Source organism: Pristis pectinata, chromosome 6 (assembly GCF_009764475.1).
Source record: "Pristis pectinata isolate sPriPec2 chromosome 6, sPriPec2.1.pri, whole genome shotgun sequence".
In the NCBI taxonomy this organism is placed as follows: domain Eukaryota; kingdom Metazoa; phylum Chordata; class Chondrichthyes; order Rhinopristiformes; family Pristidae; genus Pristis; species Pristis pectinata.
Window position 1 is genome coordinate 1,395,407 of NC_067410.1, and position 25,029 is coordinate 1,420,435.

General features: G+C 52.9%; 1 protein-coding gene across 1 annotated transcript in view; it reads left to right on the forward strand.

The window, feature by feature from the left end:
* The window catches only part of aldh1l1 (aldehyde dehydrogenase 1 family, member L1), a 57,239-nt gene that overhangs the window by 20,165 nt on the left and 12,045 nt on the right, over positions 1–25,029 (forward strand). The window contains exons 11-19 of the mRNA XM_052018130.1: positions 1,740–1,884; positions 4,943–5,062; positions 5,690–5,817; positions 7,381–7,531; positions 8,096–8,166; positions 11,810–11,915; positions 12,713–12,800; positions 14,317–14,410; positions 16,182–16,281. Coding sequence (XP_051874090.1) covers positions 1,740–1,884; positions 4,943–5,062; positions 5,690–5,817; positions 7,381–7,531; positions 8,096–8,166; positions 11,810–11,915; positions 12,713–12,800; positions 14,317–14,410; positions 16,182–16,281 — 1,003 coding nt within the window. The remainder of the gene's footprint in view (positions 1–1,739; positions 1,885–4,942; positions 5,063–5,689; positions 5,818–7,380; positions 7,532–8,095; positions 8,167–11,809; positions 11,916–12,712; positions 12,801–14,316; positions 14,411–16,181; positions 16,282–25,029) is intronic.

The window sequence follows — 25,029 nt, forward strand, 5'->3', positions numbered from 1 at the left end:
TAAAAATGACTCTCTCTGCAATGGCTCTGGCCTGTTGTGTTTGTCTGATGTTATCACAAGAGGCCTGTGTATTTGATGCAACACTTATACGGGGAATGATAAATGTTACTCTTTGTCCTTTGATTTGTTTTCTGCTGAATCATCATCAGATTCTTGCACTGACTGGTTAATTATAACCTGAAGAGCCAACCACACCTTCATGCAGGAGTGCAGTGAAAGTTGTTCCTGTGATAAGGGCAGAAATCACTTGTATTGTTACTGAAGTTTATATTGTGTCTATAATGTGGAAGTAACATAGAACGTAGAACAGTTACAACACAATTCAGGCCCTTCGGCCCACAAAGCTGTGCCGAACATGTCCCTACCCTACAAATTACTAGGCTTACCCATAGCCTTCTATTTTACTCAGCTCCGTATACCGATCTAACAGTCCCTTGAAAGACCCTATCGTATCCGCCTCCACCACTGTTGCCGGCAGCCCATTCCACACACTCACCACTCTCTGAGTAAAAAACTTACCCCTGACATCTCCTCTGTACCTACTCCCCAGCACCTTAAACCTTTGTCCTCTTGTGGCCACCATTTCAGCCCTGGGGAAAAGCCTCTGACTATCTACCCGAACAATACCTCTCATCAGCTTATATACCTCTATCAGGTCCCCCCTCATCCTCCGTCTCTCCAAGGAGAAAAGGCCGAGTTCTCTCAACCTGCTTTCATAAGGCATGCTCCGCATTCCAGGCAGCATCCTTGTAAATCTCCTCTGCACCCTCTCTATGGCTTCCACATCCTTCCTGTAGTGAGGTGACCAGAACTGAGCACAATACTCCAAGTGGGGTCTGACCAGGGACCTATATAGCTGCAACAATTCCTCACGGCTCCTAAATTCAATTCCCCGATTGATGAAGGACAATACACCATACGCCTTCTTAACCACAGAGACAACCTGCGCCACCACTTTGAGCATGTTATGGACTCTGACCCCAAGATCCCTCTGATCCTCCACACTGCCAAGAGTCCTACCATTAAGACTATATTCCGCCAACATATTTGACCTACCAAAATGAACCACTTCACTCTTATCCGGGTTGAACTGCATCTGCCACTTCTCAGCCCAACTCTGCATCCTATCTATATCCCTCTGTAACCTCTGACAGCCCTCCAAACTATCCACAACACCCCCAACCTTCGTGTCATCCACAAACTTACTAACCCACCCCTCCACTTCCTCATCTAGGTCATTCATAAAAATCACAAATAGTAAGGGTCCCAGTACAGAACCCTGAGGTACACCACTGGTCACCGACCTCCAGTCAGAATACGACCCCTCAACAACCAATACGACCCCTCAACAACGATAATGTTCACATGAGTGTAAATCAGATCCAATTTAACCCCGAGCCACGCAAGCGAATGTTAATACAGAAATCCAAATGCTTATAGGTTTGGAGAAATGCCTCAATGAAGGAAGGAATGGTGGAGAGGCCCAGGGAGATGATTCCAGAGATCAGGAACAACTGAAGGCGGGGCCACCAATGAGACAGCGAGTAAAACCGGAATGCTCAAGAGACTTGAGTTAGGGGTGTGGGACAATCTCGGAGAGTTGTAAGGGTGGGTGGAGAAAGGTGAGGCACATTTGGGAAGTTTAGAATTTAGGAAACTAAGTTGAACATTAAAGACACCCTAGCCCCCACTCCCCCCACACCGGACTGCTTCTAACTGAGCCTCCTTGTTGTACATAGGCTGGTGGAAGAGATCAGGCTCAAATGTGGTCTTCAACTACAGAATGAAGATGTCTACATGGCCACCACCTTCGAGGACTTCATGCAGAAGATCGTGAGGAAGCTCCGGGGCGAAGACGAGGAAGAGGAGCTGGCGATAGACTATGTACGTGGAGCTTCCATTAGTACCCTGTGCAATGTGTGCCGGGGAATAGTTTCTGTGACCAACTTATCGATTCCCAAAAGAACCTATAAAATCAGAATAGCTGAAGGTCATAAGGTGCGATTGCCGAGGAAAGACCAGCGCACCACAAGGTTTTCTTTTCCCACATGATTTCAGGAAATGCTTTGAAAGCATTTTTGAATCATAGATTGTGCCAGCATAGAAATGATCCCAACCCAATCCCACTCCCCCTCACTGCCCACTCGCATTAATACCCCATCCAGTCTGATCCCACTCTCCCTCACCCTTCAATACCCCATCCAGTGCTCTATATAACGGGGTGCATTAGAGTGAGGGAATGAGAGGAGATGTCATTGAAACACCGAATTATCCAAGGGTTTGAAAGGTTGGCTGAGCACGGTGCTTCCCTGTCTGAGGGGACCAGGACCAGGGGCACAGTCTGAGAATAACGGTCGACTGTCTGGGACAGAGGTGGGGAGAAATGTCTTCACTCAGAGGGTGGTGAATCTTTGGAACTCTCTCCCTGTGGAGTCACTGAGTTTATTTAAGACAGAGATCAATAGATTTCTGGGCATGAAGCAAATGGAAGGCGATTGGGGTGGTGCTGGACAATGGTGCTGAGGTAGAAGATCTGCCATGAACTTGATGAATGGGGGAGCAGACAGCCTGGTCCTGTCCTATTTCCCTACGTTCTGATACTGATGGGGTCATTGGGTGAACTAACCTCCCCTGTGGTTTCTCCTGGTTTCGGGGCAGGTAATCTCTGAGGACCAAGGCGTCGCGCCACCACAGCCAGCCAGCAATGTGAGGCCACGGCTGCTTGCCTGCTGATCCCCCTGGACTGAGCTTCTTTTATTTGTTTATGGGATGTGTGCATTGCTGGTGGCCAACACACTTCCTGTCATTGAGAAGGTGGGGGTGAGCCTCCCTCTGGAACCACAGCAGTCCTTCTGGGGAAGGTGCTGGTGGGGAGGGGGTTCCAGGGTTTAGACCCAGTGATGGTGAAGTGACGATATACTTCCAAGTGTGCACCTTGGAGGGGAACCTGCAGGTGGTGGTGCTCCCCAGCCCCTGCGGCCCTTGCCCTTTGTTGAATTAGAGACCGCAGATTTTGCAGGGGCAGTCAGAGAAGCTTCAGATGGTTACTGCAGAGCAAGGGGAGGTGGTGGGGTCCCGGGGATGTCGAGGCATTTGTGGTAGGTGAGTGGTCTGGCCACTTTTAGCTCAGTCCTGGTCTTGCTGCATACGTGCACAGGTAGCTTCATTCTCCAAATGGAATATTGTGCAAGGCGTGATTAGCAAGTTTGCGGATGATGTGAAAGTTGGTGGTGTTGTGGATAGTGAGGGAGGTTGCCTCAGGCTACTGCAGGACGTAGATCGGATAGAAAGTTGGGAGCATTGGCAGATGGAATTTTATTCAGACAAGTGTGAGGTGATGCATTTTGGGAAGTCAAATAGGGATAGGGCATGTACAGCAACTGGTGGGGCGCTAAGGAATGTTGATGAACAGAGAGACCTTGGGGTTCAAGTCCACAGCTCCCTGAAAGTGACAACACAGGTAGATAGGATGGTGAAGGAGGGGTACAGCATGCTTGCCTTCATGGATCAGGGTAAAGAATATTAAAGTTAGGATGTAATGTTGCAACTTTACAAAACACTGGTTTACCGCACTTGGAGCCCTGTGTGCAGTTCTGGTCACCACACTGTGGGAGGGACGTGGATGTGCCGGAGAGGGTGCAGAGCAGGTTCACCAGGATGTTGCCTGGATTGGACGGGTTTAGTTATGGGGAGAGAGTGGACAGGCTGGGCTTGTTTTCCTTGGAGCCAAGGAGGCTGAGGGGCATAGAGAGGGTAGACGGTCAGAACCCTTTTCCCATGGTCGGGGTATCAAAAACAAGAGGGCAAAGGTTTAAGCTGCGAGGAAGGGGGTTTAAAGGGGATCTGAGGATAAGTCTCTTACCCAGAGAGAGGTTGATATCTGGAACTCACTACCAGAGGATGTGGTGGAGTCAGATACAGTCAGTACGTTTAAGAGGTATTGAGACAGACACTTAAACAGGCAAGGTGTAGAAGGATACAGTCCTAATGTGGGCATATGGGATTAGTTCAGATGAGTAAATGTCAGCAGGGACGTGGTGGGCTGAAGATGCCGTGGGACTGACTCTATGACTGCAGCCAGAGGGGACCTTTCCCTCGGACCCTCATGTATGTCCAGTCTCCCTACACCTCCAGCCCCCATCAGGGTTATCCGCACCCATAGGGCAGCCATGGTAGTGTAGCGGTTAGCATAACGCTTTACAGCGCCAGCGACCCGGGTTCAGATCAGACGTTGTCTGTAAGGAGTTTGTACGTTCTCCCCGTGTCTGCGTGGGTTTCCTCCGGGTGCTTCGGTTTCCTCCCACATTCCAAAGACGTACAGGTTAGGAAGTTGCGGGCGTGCTATGTTGGCGCCGGAAGCGTGGCGACACTTGCGGGCTGCCCCCAGAATACTCTACGCAAAAGATGCATTTCACTGTGTGTTTCAATGTACATGTGACTAATAAAGAGATCTTATAAAAGGAAGGTCTTAAAGCCCTCGGCTTCTTTCTGGGGTTCCCCTCTGCCTGCACTCCCACCTACCTGGCTGAACTTGTTCTCGCCCTCAACAAATTCTCTTTTGATTCTTCCCACTTTCTACAAATCAGAGGTGTAACCGTGGGCACTCGCATGGGCCCGAGCTACACAGGCCTTTTTGTTTCCTACATGGAACAATCCTTGCTCCAAACCTCTGGGACCTACATTAGTTTTAGACTCCCCTACCCTTGGATAGAGATTGTGACTATCTACCTACAGACTCCCAGAGCTCCCTCAGCCACCCCCTCCCACCCAGTCTCCTGTAAGGGCACCATCCCCTTCTCTCAGTCTCTCCGTCTCTGCCACATCTTTCTCAAGATGAGACTTTCCACTCCAGACTTCTGAAATGCCCTGGGTGGTCAGGAAACGTGGCTTCCCCTCTGCCGAAGCTGATGATTCAAACTGTTCCTGTTTTTGGGGTTTACAGATTGAAATGAACATCAACAACCTGACGATCCGCATGCCGCATCAAGCCTTCATCAATGGAGAGTTCGTGGATGCGGAAGGAGGGAACTGGTACAACGCCATCAATCCGACCGATGGCTCAGTGAGTCCCTGGCGTGGGTTTCATTCAGAATCCCGAGAGAAACTGGTTGGAGAGAGAGACAAAGAGAGAGAGAGAGAGAGAGAGCGCAAAAGGGGGAGAGAGCGCAAAAGGGGGAGAGAGAGTCAGAGGGACTAAGAGAGCGCAAAAAGGGGGGGGGAGAGAGAGAAAGATTCTGGGAGAGAGAGAGGGAGAGAGGAAGAGAGAGAGAGAGAATGAGAAAGAGACAGAGAGTGCAAAAGGAGGAGAGAGAGAGAGAGAAAGATTCTGGGAGAGAAAGAGAGAGAGGGACTGAGAGCACAAAAGGGAGAGAGAGAGTTAGAGAAAGTGACTGTGAGAGAGAGGGACCGAGAGAGAGAGAGAGAGAGAGAGAGAGAGAGAGAGAGAGAGAGAGAGAGAGAGAGAGAGAGAGAGAGATTTAGTGAGATTCCCTGACCATGCTCTCCAGTCCCTCCACTATTCCACTCTGTCCCCGATCTCCCTGTTTTGCTCAGTTCCCATCCCAGCCTCTCACTTTTTCTCCCTCCCCCCACCTCATGTTCTCTACTTCTCACCCCTGACCCCATCTATCTTGCTTCCTCCCCTCCCTCTGCCTCCCACCCTCTCTCACCCTCCCTGTCTCTGGCCCAGGTGATCTGCAAGGTGTCCCTGGCCCAGGTATCTGATGTGGACAAGGCTGTGGCCGCAGCGAAGGAAGCCTTTGAGGCTGGCGAGTGGGGGAGGATGAATCCCAGAGACCGGGGCAGACTCATCTACAGGTACGCAGATTACTGGAAATTAAATACCGGATCAGAGGGACAGCATGCTGGAGAGACTGTGGGTGTCTCCTGACTTCATGCTCAAGTGTTAGATGGCTCTGGAAAGCTCTGGCTATAGGTTTGAATAGAGACCTGTTCGATTCACACTGATGTTCTTGAGGAAGCTTCAAACAATGGAGACTGAAGCTCAAGTTGTCATAGAACATAGAACACTACAGCACAGTACAGGCCCTTCAGCTCACAATGTTGTGCCGACATTTTATCCTGCTCTAAGATCTATCTAACCCTTCCCTCCCACATAGCCCCCCATTTCTCTATCGTTCATGTTTTAAGAAATCTTAAATGTCCCTAATGTGTCTGCCCCCACAACCTCTGCCGGCAGTGCGTTCCACGCACCCACCACTCTCTGTATAAAAAACTTACCCCTGACATCCCCCTTATATCTTCCTCCAATCACCTTAAAATTATGTCCCCTCGTGTTACCATTTTCACCCTGGGAAAGAGTCTCTGACTGTCCACTCGATCTATGCCTCTTATCATCTTGTACACCTCTGTCAAGTCACCTCTCATCCTCCTCCTCTCCAAAGGGAAAAGCCCTAGCTCGCTCAACCTCAGAATCAGTCAGTCCCAGGGTAGGAAAAGCACAGGTCAGTCACAGAGTGAAGCTCCCTCCACACCATCCCATCACACACTCCCAGGGTCAGACACAGGGTGAAGCTCCCTCTGCACCGTCCCATCACACACTCCCAGGGTCAGACACAGAGTGAAGCTCCCTCCGCACCGTCCCATCACACACTCCCGGGGTCAGACACAGAGTGAAGCTCCCTCCACACCATCCCATCACACACTCCCAGGGTCAGACACAGGGTGAAGCTCCCTCTGCACCGTCCCATCACACACTCCCAGGGTCAGACACAGAGTGAAGCTCCCTCCGCACCGTCCCATCACACACTCCCGGGGTCAGACACAGAGTGAAGCTCCCTCCGCACCGTCCCATCACACTTCACACATCAGGGCAGGTACAAGTTAGATATGATGACTAATCCATTTGCATTGATGGAGTGGTTTGATGTTGTAAAACATCACAAAATGCTTTAGAGGATTTGTCATCAGGCAGATGTTGACAATGAGCCACATCTGGAGATATTGGGGCACCTCCCATTGCTTGGTCTGGTTTAGCTTTGGGGGTCATGTTACAGGAAGGGGAATGGCTGGAGAGGAGAGCGGGGGTAAATTCTAGAGCTGGCAGGAGATGATGGAGGAGCTGCCAGTTGCATGGAGCTCTCAGAGAGCTGTAAGGCTGGAGGAGGTTTGGGAGAGCCCCAGAGGGAGTGGGTGGGGGTGAGCAAGTACGGGGTGAAGGAGACTGCATGCCCTCTGTGTAAGACTGGCACAGAGAGCGGATCCTTGGGGTGATATCCACCGAAGGAGGAGAGCATGGGAAGGGGATGGTGTGTGTTCCCTCCATCCTTGGCTCCTGAAGTTTTCGGGATAAGGAGCAGGATTTTGAGGGCTCTCCTGGGTTGAAGCGGGTTCTGACTGGTGTGTCTGAATCTCCCACAGACTGGCAGATCTGATGGAAGAGCACCAGGAAGAACTGGCGACGATTGAAGCCATCGACTCGGGAGCCGTCTACACCCTGGCACTGAAAACCCACGTGGGCATGTCCATCCAGACCTTCCGCTACTTCGCTGGCTGGTGTGACAAGATCCAGGTCTGTGGGGCTGTTACCCACAGCTGCTGAACTACCTTCAGTGAACACGGCACACAGACTCTGGCACACAGCGGTGCATTGGCACACAGTGGTACACTGGCACACAGCTGTGCACTGGCACACAGCAGTACACTGGCACACAGCCGTACATCGGCACACAGCTGTACACTGGTACACAGGGGTACATCAGCACACAGTGGTACACTGTCACAGAGCTGTACACTGGCACAGAGCTGTACAGTGGCACAGAGCTGTACAGTGGCACACAGCAGTACACCACCACACAGCTGTACACTGCCACACAGCTGTACACTGGCACACACCCATATATTGGCACACACGTGTACACCAGTGCACTCCTATACACTGGCACACATCTGTACACTGATACACATCTGTGCACTGGCACACAGCGTACTCTGACATAGAACTGAACACTGGAACATACTTTTACACCTACACTCTGGCACACACCAGCACACAGCTGTACTGCAGCACTCTCCCTACCTGCACCAACTCCTGAACTTTGTGTAGTCTCTAACGTTGCCTGTGCTTTATCTGCAGGGGTGCACTATCCCAATCAACCAAGCTCGGCCTAATCACAACTTAACCTTCACCAGGAGGGAGCCAATTGGGTAAGAGTTCTGACTTTGCTGCATTGATTTGTTTGTGGTGGGGCAGGAGAATCGTGCGACTTGTGCAACTTTGGAACAACACTGATGCAGCGAAGGCGCGGAAAGCCTCGGGCGATGAACTTATCTGACCCTGGGCATCCGTCGGCGAAGCCTCCGAGACACATTCCCTCTGGTCTCTCTATCCCAAGCTCCCGCAACAGAGCTCAACGTTAGCTCGAGGAACGGGAGACTCATCTTCCAAAACAAAATCAGGAAATTCTGGAAGGACTCAGCAGGTCGGGCAGCATCCACAGGGAGAGAAGCAGATTCGACGTTGGGTCAAGGAGCCTTCATTAGAACTGGAGATGTGAGAAGATGAGGTCGCGGTGGGGTGGGGAAGGGGGGGGGGAGGGGTAAAGAGAGCAGAGGGTGAACCAAGGTTGTCAGGGTAAGAATTCCTTTAAAAACCACCAGCTGGAGACAGGGAAAAGATAAAGATACAGCCACGTCTGTGGAGAGAGGGAGGAAGAGGGAGGTGATCTTAGATCGTTAAGTTCAGTGTTAAGCCCTGAGGGTTGTAACAATGGAAGATGTGATGGTGTCCCTTGAACTTGCATTGGGCATTGTTGGAACAATGATCTGGTGGGTTAAGTGCCCACTGCAAGCTGCCCCTGGTGCGTAGGTGAACGGTAGACTCCGGGGAAAGCTGATAGAATGCAGGGAGAATGGGATTAATGTAGCATCAGGGTAAATGTGTGGTTGATGGTCAGTGTGGACTTGATGGGCTGAAGGGCCTGTTCCCTCGGTGACTCTCTAACTGACGAATGCGGTGTAGGAGGCTGAAGGCGGACAGATTGGTGGGGTCAGGATGGAGAACCAGGGCTTCCCGCATCAGTGCGGGCTTCGACAAAGTCCAACGACGGTTCTCCTCCCGTTGACCCACACTTTGCACTTTCACGCCCCATCCCCACCCCCTCCCCACCTTCACTCCGCACTGTCTTCCCTCCCGCCCCCACCTTCCCACACAAGGTCCCTTTATTGTCCTCTCCATCCTCCGCACATGGCCAGCTTCACGCCCACGTCGTTTAGAACTTGTATCATCTCCAGCTTTCCCCAGCTGGACCTGAAACGTCGACAGTCTGTCCCACCTCACTGCTCCCACCCATCCCACTGGCATTTCCAGCCTTTCCCGCTTTATTTCAGACGTCCAGCACCTGCAGTATTGCGTTACTGTGTCCAGGGTTCAAGTTCCATCGTCGTTAAAGCAAATTTGGTAAAATCAAGCTGTGCACCTGCCTCACTGCGGCAGGGAGGCATCTCCTGCTGCTCCTAGTCAGACGGTTTGTGCCCGTGTAATGTTAAAGGTTCTCCACAGCCAGACTGTGACGTCATTGTCTGCTGGGCTGCTGCCTTCTCCAAGAGGCATGGAATCCTTAATACAGCTCAGAAACAGGCCCTTCAGCCCAACTCATCCATGCTGACCAAGGTACCTACCTAAGCCAGTCCCATTTTCCTGCATTTGGCCCATATCCCTCTAAACCTTTCCTATCCATGAACCTGTCCAAATATCTTTCAAATGTTGTAACTGTACCCACCTCTACCACTTCCTCTGGCAGCTCGTTCCTCACACCCACCACCCTCTGTGTGAAAAACCTGCCCCTCAGATCCCCTTTAAATCTTTCCCCTCTCACCTTAAACCTGTGTCCTCTGGTTTTAGACTCCCCGACCCTGGGGAAAGGCCTGTGACCATCCACCTTATCTATGCCCCTCATGATTTTATAAACCTTTATAAGGTCACCCCTCAGCCTCCTTCGCTCCAGGGAAAACAGTCCCAGCCTGTCCAACCTCTCCTTAGAACCCAACCCCTCCAGTCCCAGCAACATCCTGGTGAAACTTTACTGCACCCCCTCTCCAGTTTAATCACACTCTTCCTATAGCTGGGCGACCAGAACTGCACACAGTACTCCAGGTGGAGTCTCACCAACGTCCTACACAGTTGTAACATAACGCCCCATCTCCTGTACTCAGTGCCCCGACCGATGAAGGCCAGTGTGTCAGTCACCTTCCCCACCACCTCACTGCCTGTGTTGCCACACTCAGGGAACTCTGCACTTCTCGTTCCCCTTGACAACAGTGAATGGCTGAGGAAGGTCAACCTGTAAAAGTGTGTGTATAAAGTCAGAGAGAGACAGCAGGGAAACAGGCCCTTCAGCCCACCGAGTCTGTGCTGACCATCAGCCACACATTTACTCTGATCCTACATTAATCCCATTACTTTATTCTCCCCACACTTCCCATCAGCATCCCCGGATTCTGCCCCTCACCCACACACTGAGGACAATTTACAGCGGCCAATTCACCTCCCAACCCACACGTCGTTGGGATGAGGAGGAAACCAGAGCACCCGGGGGAAACTCCTGCAGTCACAGGGAGAATGTGCAAACTCCAAAAAGACAGACAGCGCCGGAGATCAGGACCGAACCCAGGTCACTGAGGCAGTGGGTCTACCTGCCGCGCCACCGAATCTGATTATGGAGTCGTTACCTCACAGGCCGAGGCCATTCAGCCCATCGAGTCTGTGTCAGTTCCTGGTACAGCAATCCCATCTGTCCCATTCCCATATCTCCCTTCAACCCTCTCTCCTCCAAGGAGAACAGCCCCAGCCCCTCCCTCTGACCCTGGAGCTGAAACCCCTCGACCCTGGAACCGTTGTAGTGAACATTCAGTCACACACAGGTCCCGACCAGCTATGGGCAGCAGAGCTCATTCCCTCAAGGACTTCAGTGAACCAGCTGGGGAACCAACACCCCTAGAAGTACATGGTCACGTGTTGGTTACATCAGGTTGTATTGTCTCTTGTGATGGGATGTGCACACGTTCTCTGCATTAGGAGTTCCCACAACAGAAGGCCGTTCACCCTGCTGAGTACATACTGGCTGAATGCAAACACAATCCAGTTGGAGCCCCTCCTTCACCTACTCCCACAGCCCCGCAATTTCCTCCCTTTCAGAAACTTTACCAGCTCTCGTTTGAACACCACAGTTGAATCTGCCTCCTCTCCTCCCCCGGCCCCTCTCTCTGTAAAAACATCTTTCCTCTTTTGGTTCTTTTGCCAATCATCTCCATTATGTGTCATCTGGTTCTTCACTCCTCTGGCAGTGGAAATGCTCTCTCTCTCTCTCTCTCTCTCTCTCTCTCTCTCTTTCCCTCTCTCTCCCTCCTGCTCCCTCCCCTCTCCCTCCCCTCTCCCTCCCCCTCTCCCTCCCTTCCTCACTCCTTCTCACTCTTTCCCCCTTCCCCCCTCTCCTCTCTCTTTCTCTCCCCTTCACCCCCCCTCTCTCTCTCTTCATCTATCCTGTCTGCATCTTCAGAATGTTAACTCTCTCTCAGATCCCCTTGTAACCTCCTCTCCAAGGAGAACCAGCCCAGCCTCTCCAGATCACTGAATCCCTCATTCCTGGAATCACTTCAGTGAATCTCTTCAAACCTTTGAACCCCCTGCAGACGCTTCACATCTTCCTGAAAGTGTGGTGCCCAGGACTGCTCACAATTCTCCCGCCTTGAGCCAACCTGTGTCCATGATGACGATGATCGTTGTGGATTAATTGGGATACTTACACAACAGTGTTGACCCGTGCACTCTCTCTGCTTGCCCCTGCCCCAGTGTGTGTGGAATTGTGATCCCATGGAACTACCCCCTGATGATGCTGGCATGGAAGACGGCAGCCTGCCTCGCCGCTGGCAACACCGTGGTGCTGAAGCCTGCACAGGTAGGTTGTCCGCCTGTCCCTTCTGCACTGGCCACGTACAGGCACTGTGCAAGAACACAAGGATCAAGGAGCAGGCAATGCAGCGCTCCACTGTTCAACGTGATCATTGCCGATCTCTGACCTCCATCTCCTTACACTCCTCCAGCACCTGGAAACCCACTGGTCTCAGAGCCAAATGCGATCCGTGAGTGAACCTGCACGGTTCTCTGGGGGGGAGATTCCCAAAGATTCACCACTCCCTCAGTGAGGAGATCATGAGGGAACCGGAGCACCCAGGGGAAACCCAGGCGGTCACAGGGAGAACGTGCAAACTCCACACAGACAGCGCCGCAGGTCGGGATTGAACCTGGGTCTCTGGGGCTGAGAGACAGCAGCTCGACCTGCTGTGCCACTGGGCCGCCTCTCCCATGGACTCATCCTTCCTCCCCTTAAATAAGTCAAGACAATGTGACAGAGAGCCCCTAAGACATAGAGTTAACTATTGATGTGCGCCCAGCAAGATCCCATGAGAATGGCCATGCAATCTGTTGTTGTTTGAGGAAGAGATGTTGTCCAGGGCAGTGGCGAGACCTCCCTGTGCTTCTCTGAAATAGTCCATGGGATCTTCTGTCAGCAGTCAGAGAGCAGGCAGGCTGAGGCCCAATACCTCCTGCACAGTGCGCTGCGCTAGGACTGGTGATCCGGATCTTGGACGTAAATCCCCACCATGGGATTGAACCCACAAATTTCATCACACAGGGAGAGGCAGAGCAGGAGGATAGTGACTGACACCCACAATATCCCGTTCATTCTGATAGGTGACTCCCTTGACAGCGTTGAAATTTGCGGAGCTAACGGTGAAGGCGGGATTCCCAAAGGGAGTTGTGAACATTTTACCTGGAGCAGGTAGGCCCTCAGTCCATGGGACCTTGTAGGACCATTCCATGGAGTACTGCAGTCCCTGCAGTGTGGCGCTCCCTCAGTACTGTCCCTCCCTCTGTTCTGCCCCTTTTTTTTACAAATATCAAATGTATACGTCTAATACAGAAAGAATCATCTAATCAACTACATAACTTCAGAGATTACTGTAAACTAACACCTGCGAAAACACACATATGTCACTACGCCCGCTACCGCAACACTTAATACTTCATATCAAAATCTCATTGGTACCGTCCACGACACACGCGATCCCCTGAGGGGCCCACTGAGCGCAGAGCTCGGCCAGGGTACCCGCGGAGACAGCGTGCTCCCTCTCCAAGGACACCCGTGTGCGCACGTGAGCACGGAAGATGGGTCAGTACTGCTTTTTTTTGTACAAAACGTTTATTCGTTAAAAAAAACACTACAAAAACAACCAACAGCAAACACGCTACATCGAGTATAGAAAGAAACAACCCGGCCAAAACCAATACCCACGCAACACTACGCCCACAACCGCAAAACGCACAACACGTCACACCAGAATCGCATCCGTCTCGTCCACCACACACGCGATCCCGTGAGGGGCCCACTGAGCGCGGAACTCGGCCAGGGCGCCCGAGGAGACCGCATGCTCCCTTTCCAACGACACCCGCGCGCGCACGTAAGTGCAGAAGATGGGTCAGTACCGCCCCTCCCACAGTGACGGATCTTGAGTGTGAATTGAGAGGATTGGAGGGGATGTTGTGTGAGTTTGGGTATGGATTGTGTCAGGGGTGGGCTGTCGGTGGGTTGTTGGGGGTGGGTTGTGGGGGTGGGTTGTGGGATGGGCAGTGGGTGTGGACAGTGGGGATGGGCATGGGGGGCAGTGGGTTGGGCATTGGGGGGGCAGTGAGGGTGGGGAGTGGGGATGGGCAGTGAGGGTGGGTTGTGAGGATGGGCAGTGGGGGGCAGTAGGGATGGGTTATGAGGGTGGGCTGTGTGAGGGTGGGCAGTGGGGGTGGGCATTGGGGGGACAGTGGGGGTGGACAGTGAGGGTGGGTTGTGAGGATGGGCAGTGGGGGCAGTAGGGATGGGTTATGGGGGTGGGCTGTGTGAGGGTGGGCAGTGGGGGTGGGCATTGGGGGGCAGTGGGGGTGGGCAGTGGGGGTGAGCAGTGAGGGTGGGCAGTGGGGGTGGGCAGTGGGGGTGGGTTGTGAGGGTGGGCAGTGGGGGCAGTGGGGATGGGTTGAGGGGGTGGGCTGTGGGAGGGTGGGCAGTGAGGGTGGGCAGTGGAGGTGGGCAGTGGGGGTGGGTTGTGAGGGTGGGCAGTGAGGGTGGGCAGTGAGGGTGGGCAGTGGGGGTGTGTTGTGAGGGTGGGCAGTGGGGGCAGTGGGGATGGGTTGTGGGGGTGGGCTGTGGGAGGGTGGGCATTGGGGGTGGGCATTGAGCGAGGGCAGTGTGTCTGGGAGCTGTTGTTTGTGCTCCGGGCTGGCTCTGAGCTCCCGTTCCTGTCCCACAGGCTCACTGATCGGCCAGAGGATCTCGGAGCATCCTGAGGTGCGGAAGTTGGGCTTCACTGGTTCGACTCCAGTGGGCAAACAGATCATGAAGAGGTAAGCGGGGTCCCTATCCACGTTCCCGTTCACCCACAGGACATCCCGCAGGAGCTTGGGGACACCCCAGCGCGGGATGTGGAGGTTGGGGTGCAGGAGCAGGGACCCCACTGCTATCCAACAGCTCCTGCACACGGGGTGAAGGTGTTCACCCCTCACCAGCCCCTCACCCCTCAGCCACACGCCCATTCTCTGCCCCCGTCCCCTCACCTATGGATCCCATACGCCCACACCCTGCACACCTCCATGCTGGACCCTCCTCCTCCTCCTTCTGCAGGACGTCCCTCCCCAGGCCCACAGGTTCGGCTCCTGCCCGGGATCCTCGGATGTGTCCCCATGTGTGGTGGGAGACAGGGTCCGGGAGGGGTGGTCTGACATGGTCTCCGAGGGGCTGGGACCACCGGGTCCTCTGCCTCACCCCACGTCGGACACCCTCGGCGGGCTGGAGATGTTCGGCAGGCTTCGAACCTTCCAATGTGACCCAAGCCCAGGCTGGGACAGTCGTACCCTTTCCCCTCCCCCCCCTCCACTGTCCTCCCCCTCCCTCCTCCCCTCCCCCTCCCCCTCCTCCCTCCTCCCCCCTTGCTCCTCCCTCCTCCCTCCCCCTCCCTCCCGCCCCCCTCCACTGCCAGCACCCCACTGCACTGTGGACAGGGTCACCGGTGGGGTGGGGGGGGGGGTGAACAGAGAAAACTAGGGGGATGCTGGTGGGGGATGTGGGGGGGTGGGGTTGGTGAGGGGGGTTGAGGTGTTGGTGGGGTTGGGGGGGTTGAGGTGAGGGGTGGGGGGCTGGTGAAGGGTGGGGGTGTGGGGGTGTGGGGTTGGTGAAAAGTGGGGGTGGGGTGGGGTGAGGGTGGGGGTGGGGGTGTGGGGTTGGTGAGGGGTGGGGGGTGGGGTTGGTGAGGAGGGTTGCGGTGTTGGTGGGGTTGGTGAGGGGTGGGGGCTGGTGGTGGGGGTGTGGGGGTGGGGGGCTGGTGAAGGGTGGGGGTGGGGTGGGGTGAGGGTGGGGGTGTGGGGTTGGTGAGGGGTGGGGGGCTGGTGAAGGGTGGGGGTGTGGGGGTGTGGGGTTGGTGAGGGGTGGGGGTGGGGTGGTGTGAGGGTGGGGGTGTGGGGGGGTGGGGTTGGTGAGCGGTGGGGTTGGTGAGGGGTGAGGGGCTGGTGGTGGGGGTGTGGGGTTGGTGAAGGGTGAGGGTGGGGTGGGGTGAGGGTGGGGGTGTGGGGTTGGTGAGCGGTGGGGGGGTGGGGTTGGTGAGGGGGGTTGAGGTGTTGGTGGGGTTGGTGAGGGGTGGGGGGCTGGTGAAGGGTGGGGGTGTGGGGGTGTGGGGTTGGTGAGGGGTGGGGGGCTGGTGAAGGGTGGGGGTGTGGGGTTGGTGAGGGGTGGGGGTGGGGTGGTGTGAGGGTGGGGGTATGGGGGGGTGGGGTTGGTGAGCGGTGGGGGGGTGGGGTTGGTGAGGAGGGTTGCAGTGTTGGTGGGGTTGGTGAGGGGTGGGGGGCTGGTGGTGGGGGTGTGGGGTTGGTGAAGGGTGGGGGTGGGGTGGTGTGAGGGTGGGGGTGTGGGGTGTGGGGTTGGTGAGGGGTGGGGGTGGGGTGGTGTGAGGGTGGGGGTGTGGGGGGGTGGGGTTGGTGAAGGGTGGGGGTGGGGTGGTGTGAGGGTGGGGGTGTGGGGGGGTGGGGTTGGTGAAGGGTGGGGGTGGGGTGGTGTGAGGGTGGGGGTGTGGGGGTGGGGTCTGCCGAGTTTCGGCTGGGGGTGACAGTGTCCCTCCCTCCACAGCTGTGCAGTGAGTAACGTGAAGAAAGTGTCCCTGGAGCTGGGGGGCAAATCCCCACTGCTGATCTTCAGCGACTGTGACGTGGACAAGGCCGTGCGGATGGTGAGGTGCACACAGCCCGCTCCTGCCCCTGGGGCTCCGGGGAGCTGGGCTGGGGGGTGCGGTGGGGGTTTAGGAGGGGGTTGGGGCAGGGCAGTGGGGGTTGCGGGGGGTGGTTCAGAGCGGGGAGGGGGGCGGGGGGTGCGGTGGGGGTTTGGGAGCTGGGAGGGGGTGGGGCGTGGGTCGGGGGTGCAGGGGTATGGGGGTGCAGGGGGCATTGGGAGTGGGGAGGGGGGCGGGACGGGGGCAGTGGGGGTGGCGGGGGGGGTAGGGCAGGATCAGTGAACCCAGACGATTCGGGGTTTCTCCCACCTCACCCTCTGAACATTCCCATTGGATCACAGAGTGGGGTGTCTGGTCAGTGTTCCACGTCACCCAGGGGGCCCTGCCACTGGGGTAGTTAACAATACCCCCGTCACTGGGGTAGTTAACAATACCTCCCTGTCACTGGGGTGGCTAACAATACCCCTGCCCTGTAGAATCACAGGGATCTATGACAAGAGGATACAGCAGTGTAGGGATCAGTATCAGACTGGTTATTGCAGAAGGAGTTTAATCCGGACAAGGGTGAGGTGTTGCACTTCGGGAGGTCAGATGTAAGAGGAAAGTGTACAGTAAATGGTGGGACCCTTGGGGGCATTGACGTACAGGGGGATCTTGGGGTGCAAGTCCATCGCTCCCTGAAAGTGGCAACACAAGTGGACAGGGTGGTGAAGAAGGTATATTGGTATACTTGCCTTCACCGGTTGGGCATTCAGTATGAATCACAAAGTCACATTGCAGCTGTAGAAAACTGTGGTCTGCCCGCACTTGAAGCACTGTGTGCAGTTCTGGTCGCCCCATTACAGGAAGGTTGTGGAGGCTTTGGAGAGGGTGCAGAAGAGGTTCACCAGGACGCTGCCTGGATTAGAGGGCATGTGCTATAAGGAGAGGTTGGCAAACTTAGGTTGTGATGGGTGCCTGGAACAGGCTGCCGGGGGGGGGGGGGGGGTGGTGGAGCTAGATACCACAGTGGGGTTAAGAGGTATTCAGACAGACACATGAACAGGCAGGGAATGGAGGGAAGTGGACCGTGTGCAGGCTGATGGGATTATGTAGCATCGCGGTCGGCACAGACATGGTGGGCCGAAGGGCCAGTCCCTGTGCTGTACTGTTCCAGGCTCTCTCTCTGTGTACAGCACGAGTTCTGTAAACAACAGCGAACAGCACTCAGTGTGAGAGGGAGCAGAGGAGATTGACCAGGATGTTGCCAGGACTGGCAAGTTATGGCTGAGGGAAACTTACTCGAGGTGCATAAAATTATGACGAGCCTCTGTACAGAGAATAGGAGGGACCAGGGGCAGAGATTGGGAGGAGGAGGGGAGACATTTCCACCCAAAGGTGTGGGGTCTGGAACTTGCTGCCTGGGAGGGTAGGAGGACCAGAGATCCTCATCACATTTAAACAAGACTGGGATGTGGGAGAAGAGCTGTGACTAGCAGAGTTACTGACCCAGGGCTGCAGAGTGCGGCCACAGATGGTGGGCCGAATGGCCTTCTGACGTAAACATAGACACAGAACTGTACAGCACAGGAACAGGCCATTCGGCCCCCCATGCCTGTGCTGACCATGATGCCATCCAATCCCACCTGCCTGCACACGGTCCACCTCCCTCCATTCCCTGCCTGTTCATGTGTCTGTCTAACAGCCTCTTAAACCCCACTGTCGTATCTGCCTCCACCCCCACCCCTGGCAGCCCGTTCCAGGCACCCACCGCTCTCTGTGTAAAAAACCTGCCTCTTAAATCTCCTTGAAACTTTCCTCCTTTCACCTTAAACCTCTGCCCTTCAGTGTTTGACATTTCCACCCTGGGGGAAAGATTCTGACTGTCCACCTGATCTGTGCCTCTCATAGTTTGTACTCTTCAGTCAGGTCTCCCCTCAGCCTCCGCTGCTCCAGACAAAACAATCCCAGTTTGGCCAACCTCTCCTTATAGCTCACACCCTCTAATCCAGGCAACATCCTGGTGAACCTCTACTGCACCCTCTCCAAAGCCTCCATGTCCTTCCTGTCCTTCGCAGAGCTGCTCACAATGTTATAAACGTGGCCCAACCAAAGTTTTATACAACTGCAACATGATTTGCCAACTTTTAAGACAAGATATCTTTATTAGTCACATGTACATCGAAACACATGGCGAAATGCATCTTTTACGTAGAGTGTTCTGGGGGCAGCCTGCAAGTGTCGCCACGCTTCCGGCGCCAACATAGCACGCCCGCAACTTCCTAACCCGTATGTCTTTGGAATGTGGGAGGAAACCTTAGCACCCGGAGGAAACCCACGCAGACACGGGGAGAACGTACAAACTCCTTACAGACAGCGGCCGGAATTGAACCCGGGTCGTTGGCGCTGTAAAGCGTTACACTAATCGCTACACTACCGTGCCTGCCACTACACTACCGTGTATACCGTGTAGAAATTTATACTCAACGCCTCGACCGATGAAGGCGAGCATGCATTATGCCTTCCTTACCACCCTATCCACTTGTGTTGCCACTTTTAGGGAGCTGTGGACTTGCACCCCAAGATCCCCCTGTACATCAATGCCCCCAAGGGTCCTGCCATTTACTGTACACTTTCCTCTTACATTTGACCCCCCAAAAGTGCAACACCTCACACTCGTCCGGATTAAACTCCATCTGCCATTTCTCTGCCTAGATTTCCAACTGGTTTATATTCAGATTCAGAATCAGGTTTATTATCACTGACGTATGTTGTGAAATGTGTTGTCTTGTGGCAGCAGCACAGTGCAAGTCATAAAATTACCATGTTACAAACATAAATAAATAGTGCAAAAGTGGAATAACGAGGTAGTGTTCATGGGTTCATGGACCGTTCAGAAATCTGATGGTGGAAGGGAAGAAGCTGTTCCTGAATCGTTGAGTGTGGGTCTTCAGGCTCCTGTACCTCCTCCCTGATGGTAGTAACGAGAAGAGGGCATGTCCCGGATGGTGACGGATGCCACCTTCTTGAGGCACCGCCTCTTGAAGATGCCCTTGATGGTGGGGAGGATTGTGCCCATGATGGAGCTGGCTGAGTCTACAACCCTCTGCGACCTCTTGCAATCCTGCACATTGGAGCCTCCACACCAGGCGGTGATGCAACCAGTCAGAATGCTCCAACGTACATCTGTAGAAATTTGCAAGGGTCTTTGGTGACAGACCGAATCTCCTCCAATCCTGTTGAATCCTTTGACAACTTTTCTCACTATCCACAACTCTGCCAATTTTTATGTTGTCTGCTCTAATCAGACCACCTACGTTTTTGTTCAGATCATTTCCATGCATAAAAATATACATATATATCACAGACAACAGAATCCCAGCACCGATCCTTGCGGAACACCACTGGTCACAGACCTCCAGTCAGACACACTCCTCCACCACTAACCCCTGTCTTCTGTGCTCAGCCAATTTCGGATCCAGTTTACTGACTGTGGATCCCATGTGACTTAATCCTCTGGACCAGCCTCCTGGCAGCTGTTCTGTAAACACTTTATTTTTATTTGGAAATTCCTCGGAATGTGTTGAGAACGTTTTTCCCATTAAGTCAGGTTAGTTGACAGCTTTACTCAAATTCATGATCAATGACTTACTGGCTTGACCAATCATTTACAAGACCAACTAATGATTAGCTAACCTAACTAATGTTTAACTAGCCTGACCAATGATCTACACTGCCGTTAGTACAGTAAACGCAAGGTCACCTTGGATCCTTATCCGGGCACATCCTCCACCCACATTCCCGTGTAAATCTAACATTCCCCACATTTCTGCAGGGTGTGAGGAATTGGTGGAATCCCTCACTCACCATCTCCACCCCTCCTCCCCTTCCTGCACTGCGTCTCCCCTTCCCCCCAGTTCTGTTAGTATCTAGAGATCTTCAATCTCAGAGGCAGCGTTTATTGCCTGTCACAGATTGCTCTTGGGAAGGTTCAGGTGAGCTGCCAATTTGCGATTGGTTCTAAAAGCTTTATTTGCTGCTTGCTCTGCAGGTTTGGTGCCTGCCCTGCACTGAGAGATACACAACACCCCCTTCCACCCCTCCTGTCATGAGCGGCACGTCCCCTTTGACCCTCACCAACTTTTATCGATGCACCACAGAAAGCATCCTATCTGGATGTATCACGGCTTGGTACGGCAACTGCTCTGCCCAGGACCGCAAGAAACTGCAGAGAGTTGTGGACACAGCTCAGCACATCATGGAAACCAGCCTCCCCTCCATGGACTCGCTGCCTCAGTAAAGCAGCCAACATAATCAAAGACCTCACCCGCCCCGGACATTCTCTCTTCTCCCCCTCCCAGGCAGAAGATACAAAAGCCTGAAAGCACGTACCACCAGGCTCAAGGACAGCTTCTATCTTGCTGCTACAAGAATATTGAATGGTCACCTATTGCGATAAAATGAACTCTTGACCTCACAATCTACCTCGTTATGACCTTGCAGTTTATTGTCTGCCTGCACTGCACTTTCTCTGTAACTGTGACACTTTACTCTGCATTCTGTATTGTTTTTACCCTCTACTACCTCAATGCACTGTGTAATGAAATGATCTGTACGAACGTATGCAAGACAGGTTTTTCACTGTACCTCAGTACATGTGACAATAAACCAATTCATTTCCAATAGACAGCACACAGCAGTCTCCAGAGAGCCAGCCATGATGCATCACATAAAAAGCTGGGGGAACTCAGCGGTCAGGCAGCATCTATGGAGGGAAATGGACAGTCAGTCCAGATGAAGGTTCTCGACCCAAAACGTCAGCTTCTATCTCCCTCCGTAGATGCTGCCTGACCTACTTAGTTCCTCCAGCTTTTTGTGTGTTGCTCCAGATTTCCAGCATCTGCAGTCTGTGTGTCCAGACCTGATGCATGTTGGGCCCAGTGCCAGCACTGCCGGACTGAAATGCAGAAGGCATGGTAAGGAGAAGGCAAGTGGTGAGAAAGGAGGTGACTGGTGGACTGAGGAGGGGTGTAAGATGACAGGCAGGTTGTCCCAGTTTAAGGGAGGGGAGCAGGGCTGGAGTTGGGAAACACTGGTAGGTGAGGTAATAAAATAGTTAATAAATTAATAAAACTATTCTAGTTCTTGTATGGAGATTGTTTTCCATCTCTCATTCACCTGCCACTGTCTCCCAACTCCACTCCTGCTCCCCTCCCCTACCTGGGACAATTCCTCCCCCCACAGATGCTGCTGGACCTGCTGAGTTCCTCCAGCAGATTGTCTGCTGCTGCAGGAGGTAGCTGGGGCACCCACAGAGATTTTTGCATGTTGGTTAGCCACAGGTGAAGTGGCAGGAGAGCAGAGGAGAGCTAATGTTGTTCCTTTATTTAGGAAGAGCAGCAAGGATAAGCCCAGTACCTACAGACTAATGAGCCTTACGTCAGTGGTAGGGAGAAAGTGCTGAGGGATTTGGTTGATGTACATTTGGAAAGGCATGGACTGTTCAGGGATAGTCAGCATGGCTTTGTATGGGGGAAATCCTGTCTCAATAACTAGATCGAGTGTTTTAGGAGGTACCTGAGAAGACTGATGGTGGTAGATGTTGTCTTTGTGGTTTTTAGTAAGGAATTTGATAAGGTCTCACATGACCGGCTTGTCCAGAAAGTTGAGGCACACGGGATCCAGGGAGAGCTGGTTAATTGGATCCAAAGTGGGATAGGTGAGAGGAGGCAGGGGGTGCAGGAGGGATGCTTCGCTGATCGGGGGTCTGTGGTGTACCCCAGGGATCGCTGCTGGGACCCTTGCTGTTTGCGAACTGGATGTAAATGCAGGAGGTGTGATTAGTAAGTTTCCATATGACATGAAAGTTGGTGGTGTGGTGGATGGCGGGAAGAATTTTCTCAGGCTACAGCAGGAGGTAGATGGGATGGAAAGTTGGGCAGAGCGCTGGCAGGTAGAATTTAATCCTGACAAGTGTGAGGTGATGCACTTTGCTAAGTCAGATAGGGAGGGGTAAGACATACACAATAAATGGTGGGGCGTTAAGGGATGTTGATGAACAGAGGGACCTTGGGGTCCAAGTCCACTGCTCCCTGATTGGAGGACGTTGGTTATGGGGAGAGATTGGATAGACTTTTTACCTTGGAGCACAGGCTGAGGGTGACCTGGTAGAGGTTTATAAAATTATGAGGCATAGATAGGGTAGGTAGTCAAAGCCTTTATCTCAGGGCACAGGTATCAAAACCAAGAGGGCACAGTTTTTGGTGAGAGGAATGTTTTTTACCCAGAGAGGGTTGATATTGGAGGGCTCTGCCAGAGGAGGTGGCAGAATTAGATACAATCACTACCTTCAAGAGACTTCCCAGCAGGCAGTTGAATGGACAATAGGCTCTAATGTGGGCAAACGGGACTGTTCTTCTGCCTACCTTAGTGACTTCCACAAACTGACCAGCCGTACCTTCAGTGCCTTCATCCAAGTCATTCACACAGATTGTAAAACACTGAGGGTCCAGGACTGGTCCCTGTGACACACCACTCCATACACCTCACCAACCACTAAAAGACCCGTTTGTGCCCACTGTCTGTTCCCTGTGAGCCAGCCAACCTCCCTTCCACACTGATAGGTTAACTACTGCACCATGAGCTTTTCTTTTCTGCAATAACCTTTGACATGGCGCCTTATCAAACACCTTCTGTAGATCTCAGTATAGTACGTTCACCAATTCATCCACAGCACAGTACTTCTTCAAAGTGCTCCACTGAATTGGCCACACAGGATTCCCCTTTCACAAGGTCATGTTGGCTTTGTCAGCTTACCTCAGAACTTAATATTTCCAACATTTCCCTTGGACAGATGTTTATCTCACTGACCTGTAGTTTTCCCGTTTGCTGTCTCTTCACTTTTGAACAAAGGAGAACTACTTGTTATTTTCCATTCATAGAACCATAGAACAATACAGCACAATACAGGCCCTTCGGCCCACCATGTTGTGCCGACCTTCAAACCACTCCTAAGACTATCTAACCCCTTCCTCCCACATATCCCTCTATCTTAAATTCCTCCATATGCTTATCTAACCATCTCGTGAACTTGACCAACATATCAGCCTCCACCACCACCCCAGGCAGCGCATTCCATGCACCAACCACTCTATGGGTGAAAAACCTCCCTCTGACATCTCCCTTGAACTTCCCACCCATTACCTTAAAGCCATGTCCTCTTGTATTGAGCATTGGTGCCCTGAGAAAGAGGCGCTGGCTGTCCACTCTATCTATTCCTCTTAATATTTTGTACACCTCTATCATGTCTCCCCTCATCCTCCTTCTTTCCAATGAGTAAAGCCCTAGCTCCTTTAGTCTCTCCTCATAATCCATACTCTCTAATCCAGGCAGCATCCTGGTAAATCTCCTCTGCACCCTTTCCAACGCCTCCACATCCTTCCTATAATGAGGCAACCAGAACTGGACACAGTACTCCAAATGTGGTCTAACTAGTGTTTTGTAAAGCTGCATCATTACTTCGCGGATCTTAAACTTATGAAAGCTAACATCTCATAAGCTTTCTTAACTACCCTATCCACCTGTGAGGCGACTTTCAGCGATCTGTGGATATGAACCCCCAGATCCCTCTGCTCCTCTACACTGCCCAGAATCCTGCCATTTACCTTGTACTCCGCCTTGGAGTTTGTCCTTCCAAAGTGTACCACCTCACACTTCTCTGGATTGAACTCCATCTGCCACTTGTCAGCCCAGCTCTGCATCCTATCAATACCCCTCTGTAAGCTCCGACAGCGCTCCACACTATCCACAACACTGCTGATCTTTGTGTCATCTGTAAACTTGCTAACCCACCCTTCCACCTCGCTCATCTAAGACGTTAATAAATATCACAAAAAGTAGAGGTCCCAGAACCAATCCTTGTGGGACACGACTAGTCACAGCCCTCCAATCCGAATGCACTCCCTCCACCACAACCCTCTGCTTTCTACAGGAAAGACAATTCTGAATCCACACGGCCAAGCCTCCCTGGATCCCTTGGCCTCCGACCTTCTGAAGAAGCCTCCCATGCAGGACCTTATCAAACGCCTTACTAAAATCCATGTAGACCACATCTACTGCACTACCCTCATCAATCTTCCTGGTCACCTCCTCAAAGAACCCTATCAGGCTCGTGAGGCAAGATCTTCCCTTCACAAAGCCATGCTGGCTGTCCCTAATCAGTCCATGATTCTCTAAATGCTCATAAATCCTACCTCTTAGAATCCTTTCTAACAGTTTGCCCAGCACAGACGTAAGGCTCACTGGTCTGTAATTCCCTGGACTATCCCTACTACCTTTTTTGAATAAGGGGACAACATTCGCCACCCTCCAATCCTCCGGTACCATCCCCGTGGACAACGAGGACTCAAAGATCCTAACCTAAAGTTCAGCAATCTCCTCCCTCGCCTCACTAAGCAGCCTGGGGAATATTCCGTCAGGCCCCAGGGACTTATCTGTCCTAATATTTTCTAACAACTCCAAAACATCCTCTCTGTTAATATCTACATACTCTAGAACATTACCCTTTCCAACACTGTCCTCAGGATCATCAAGACCCCTCTCCTTGGTGAATACTGAAGAGAAGTATTCATTGAGAACCTCACCCACTTCCACAGCTTCCAGGCACATCCTCCCACCTTTGTCTTTAATCGGACCTACCTTTACCCTAGCCATCCTTCTGCTCTTCACGTACGAGAAAAAAGCCTTGGGATTCTCCTTAACCCTACTCGC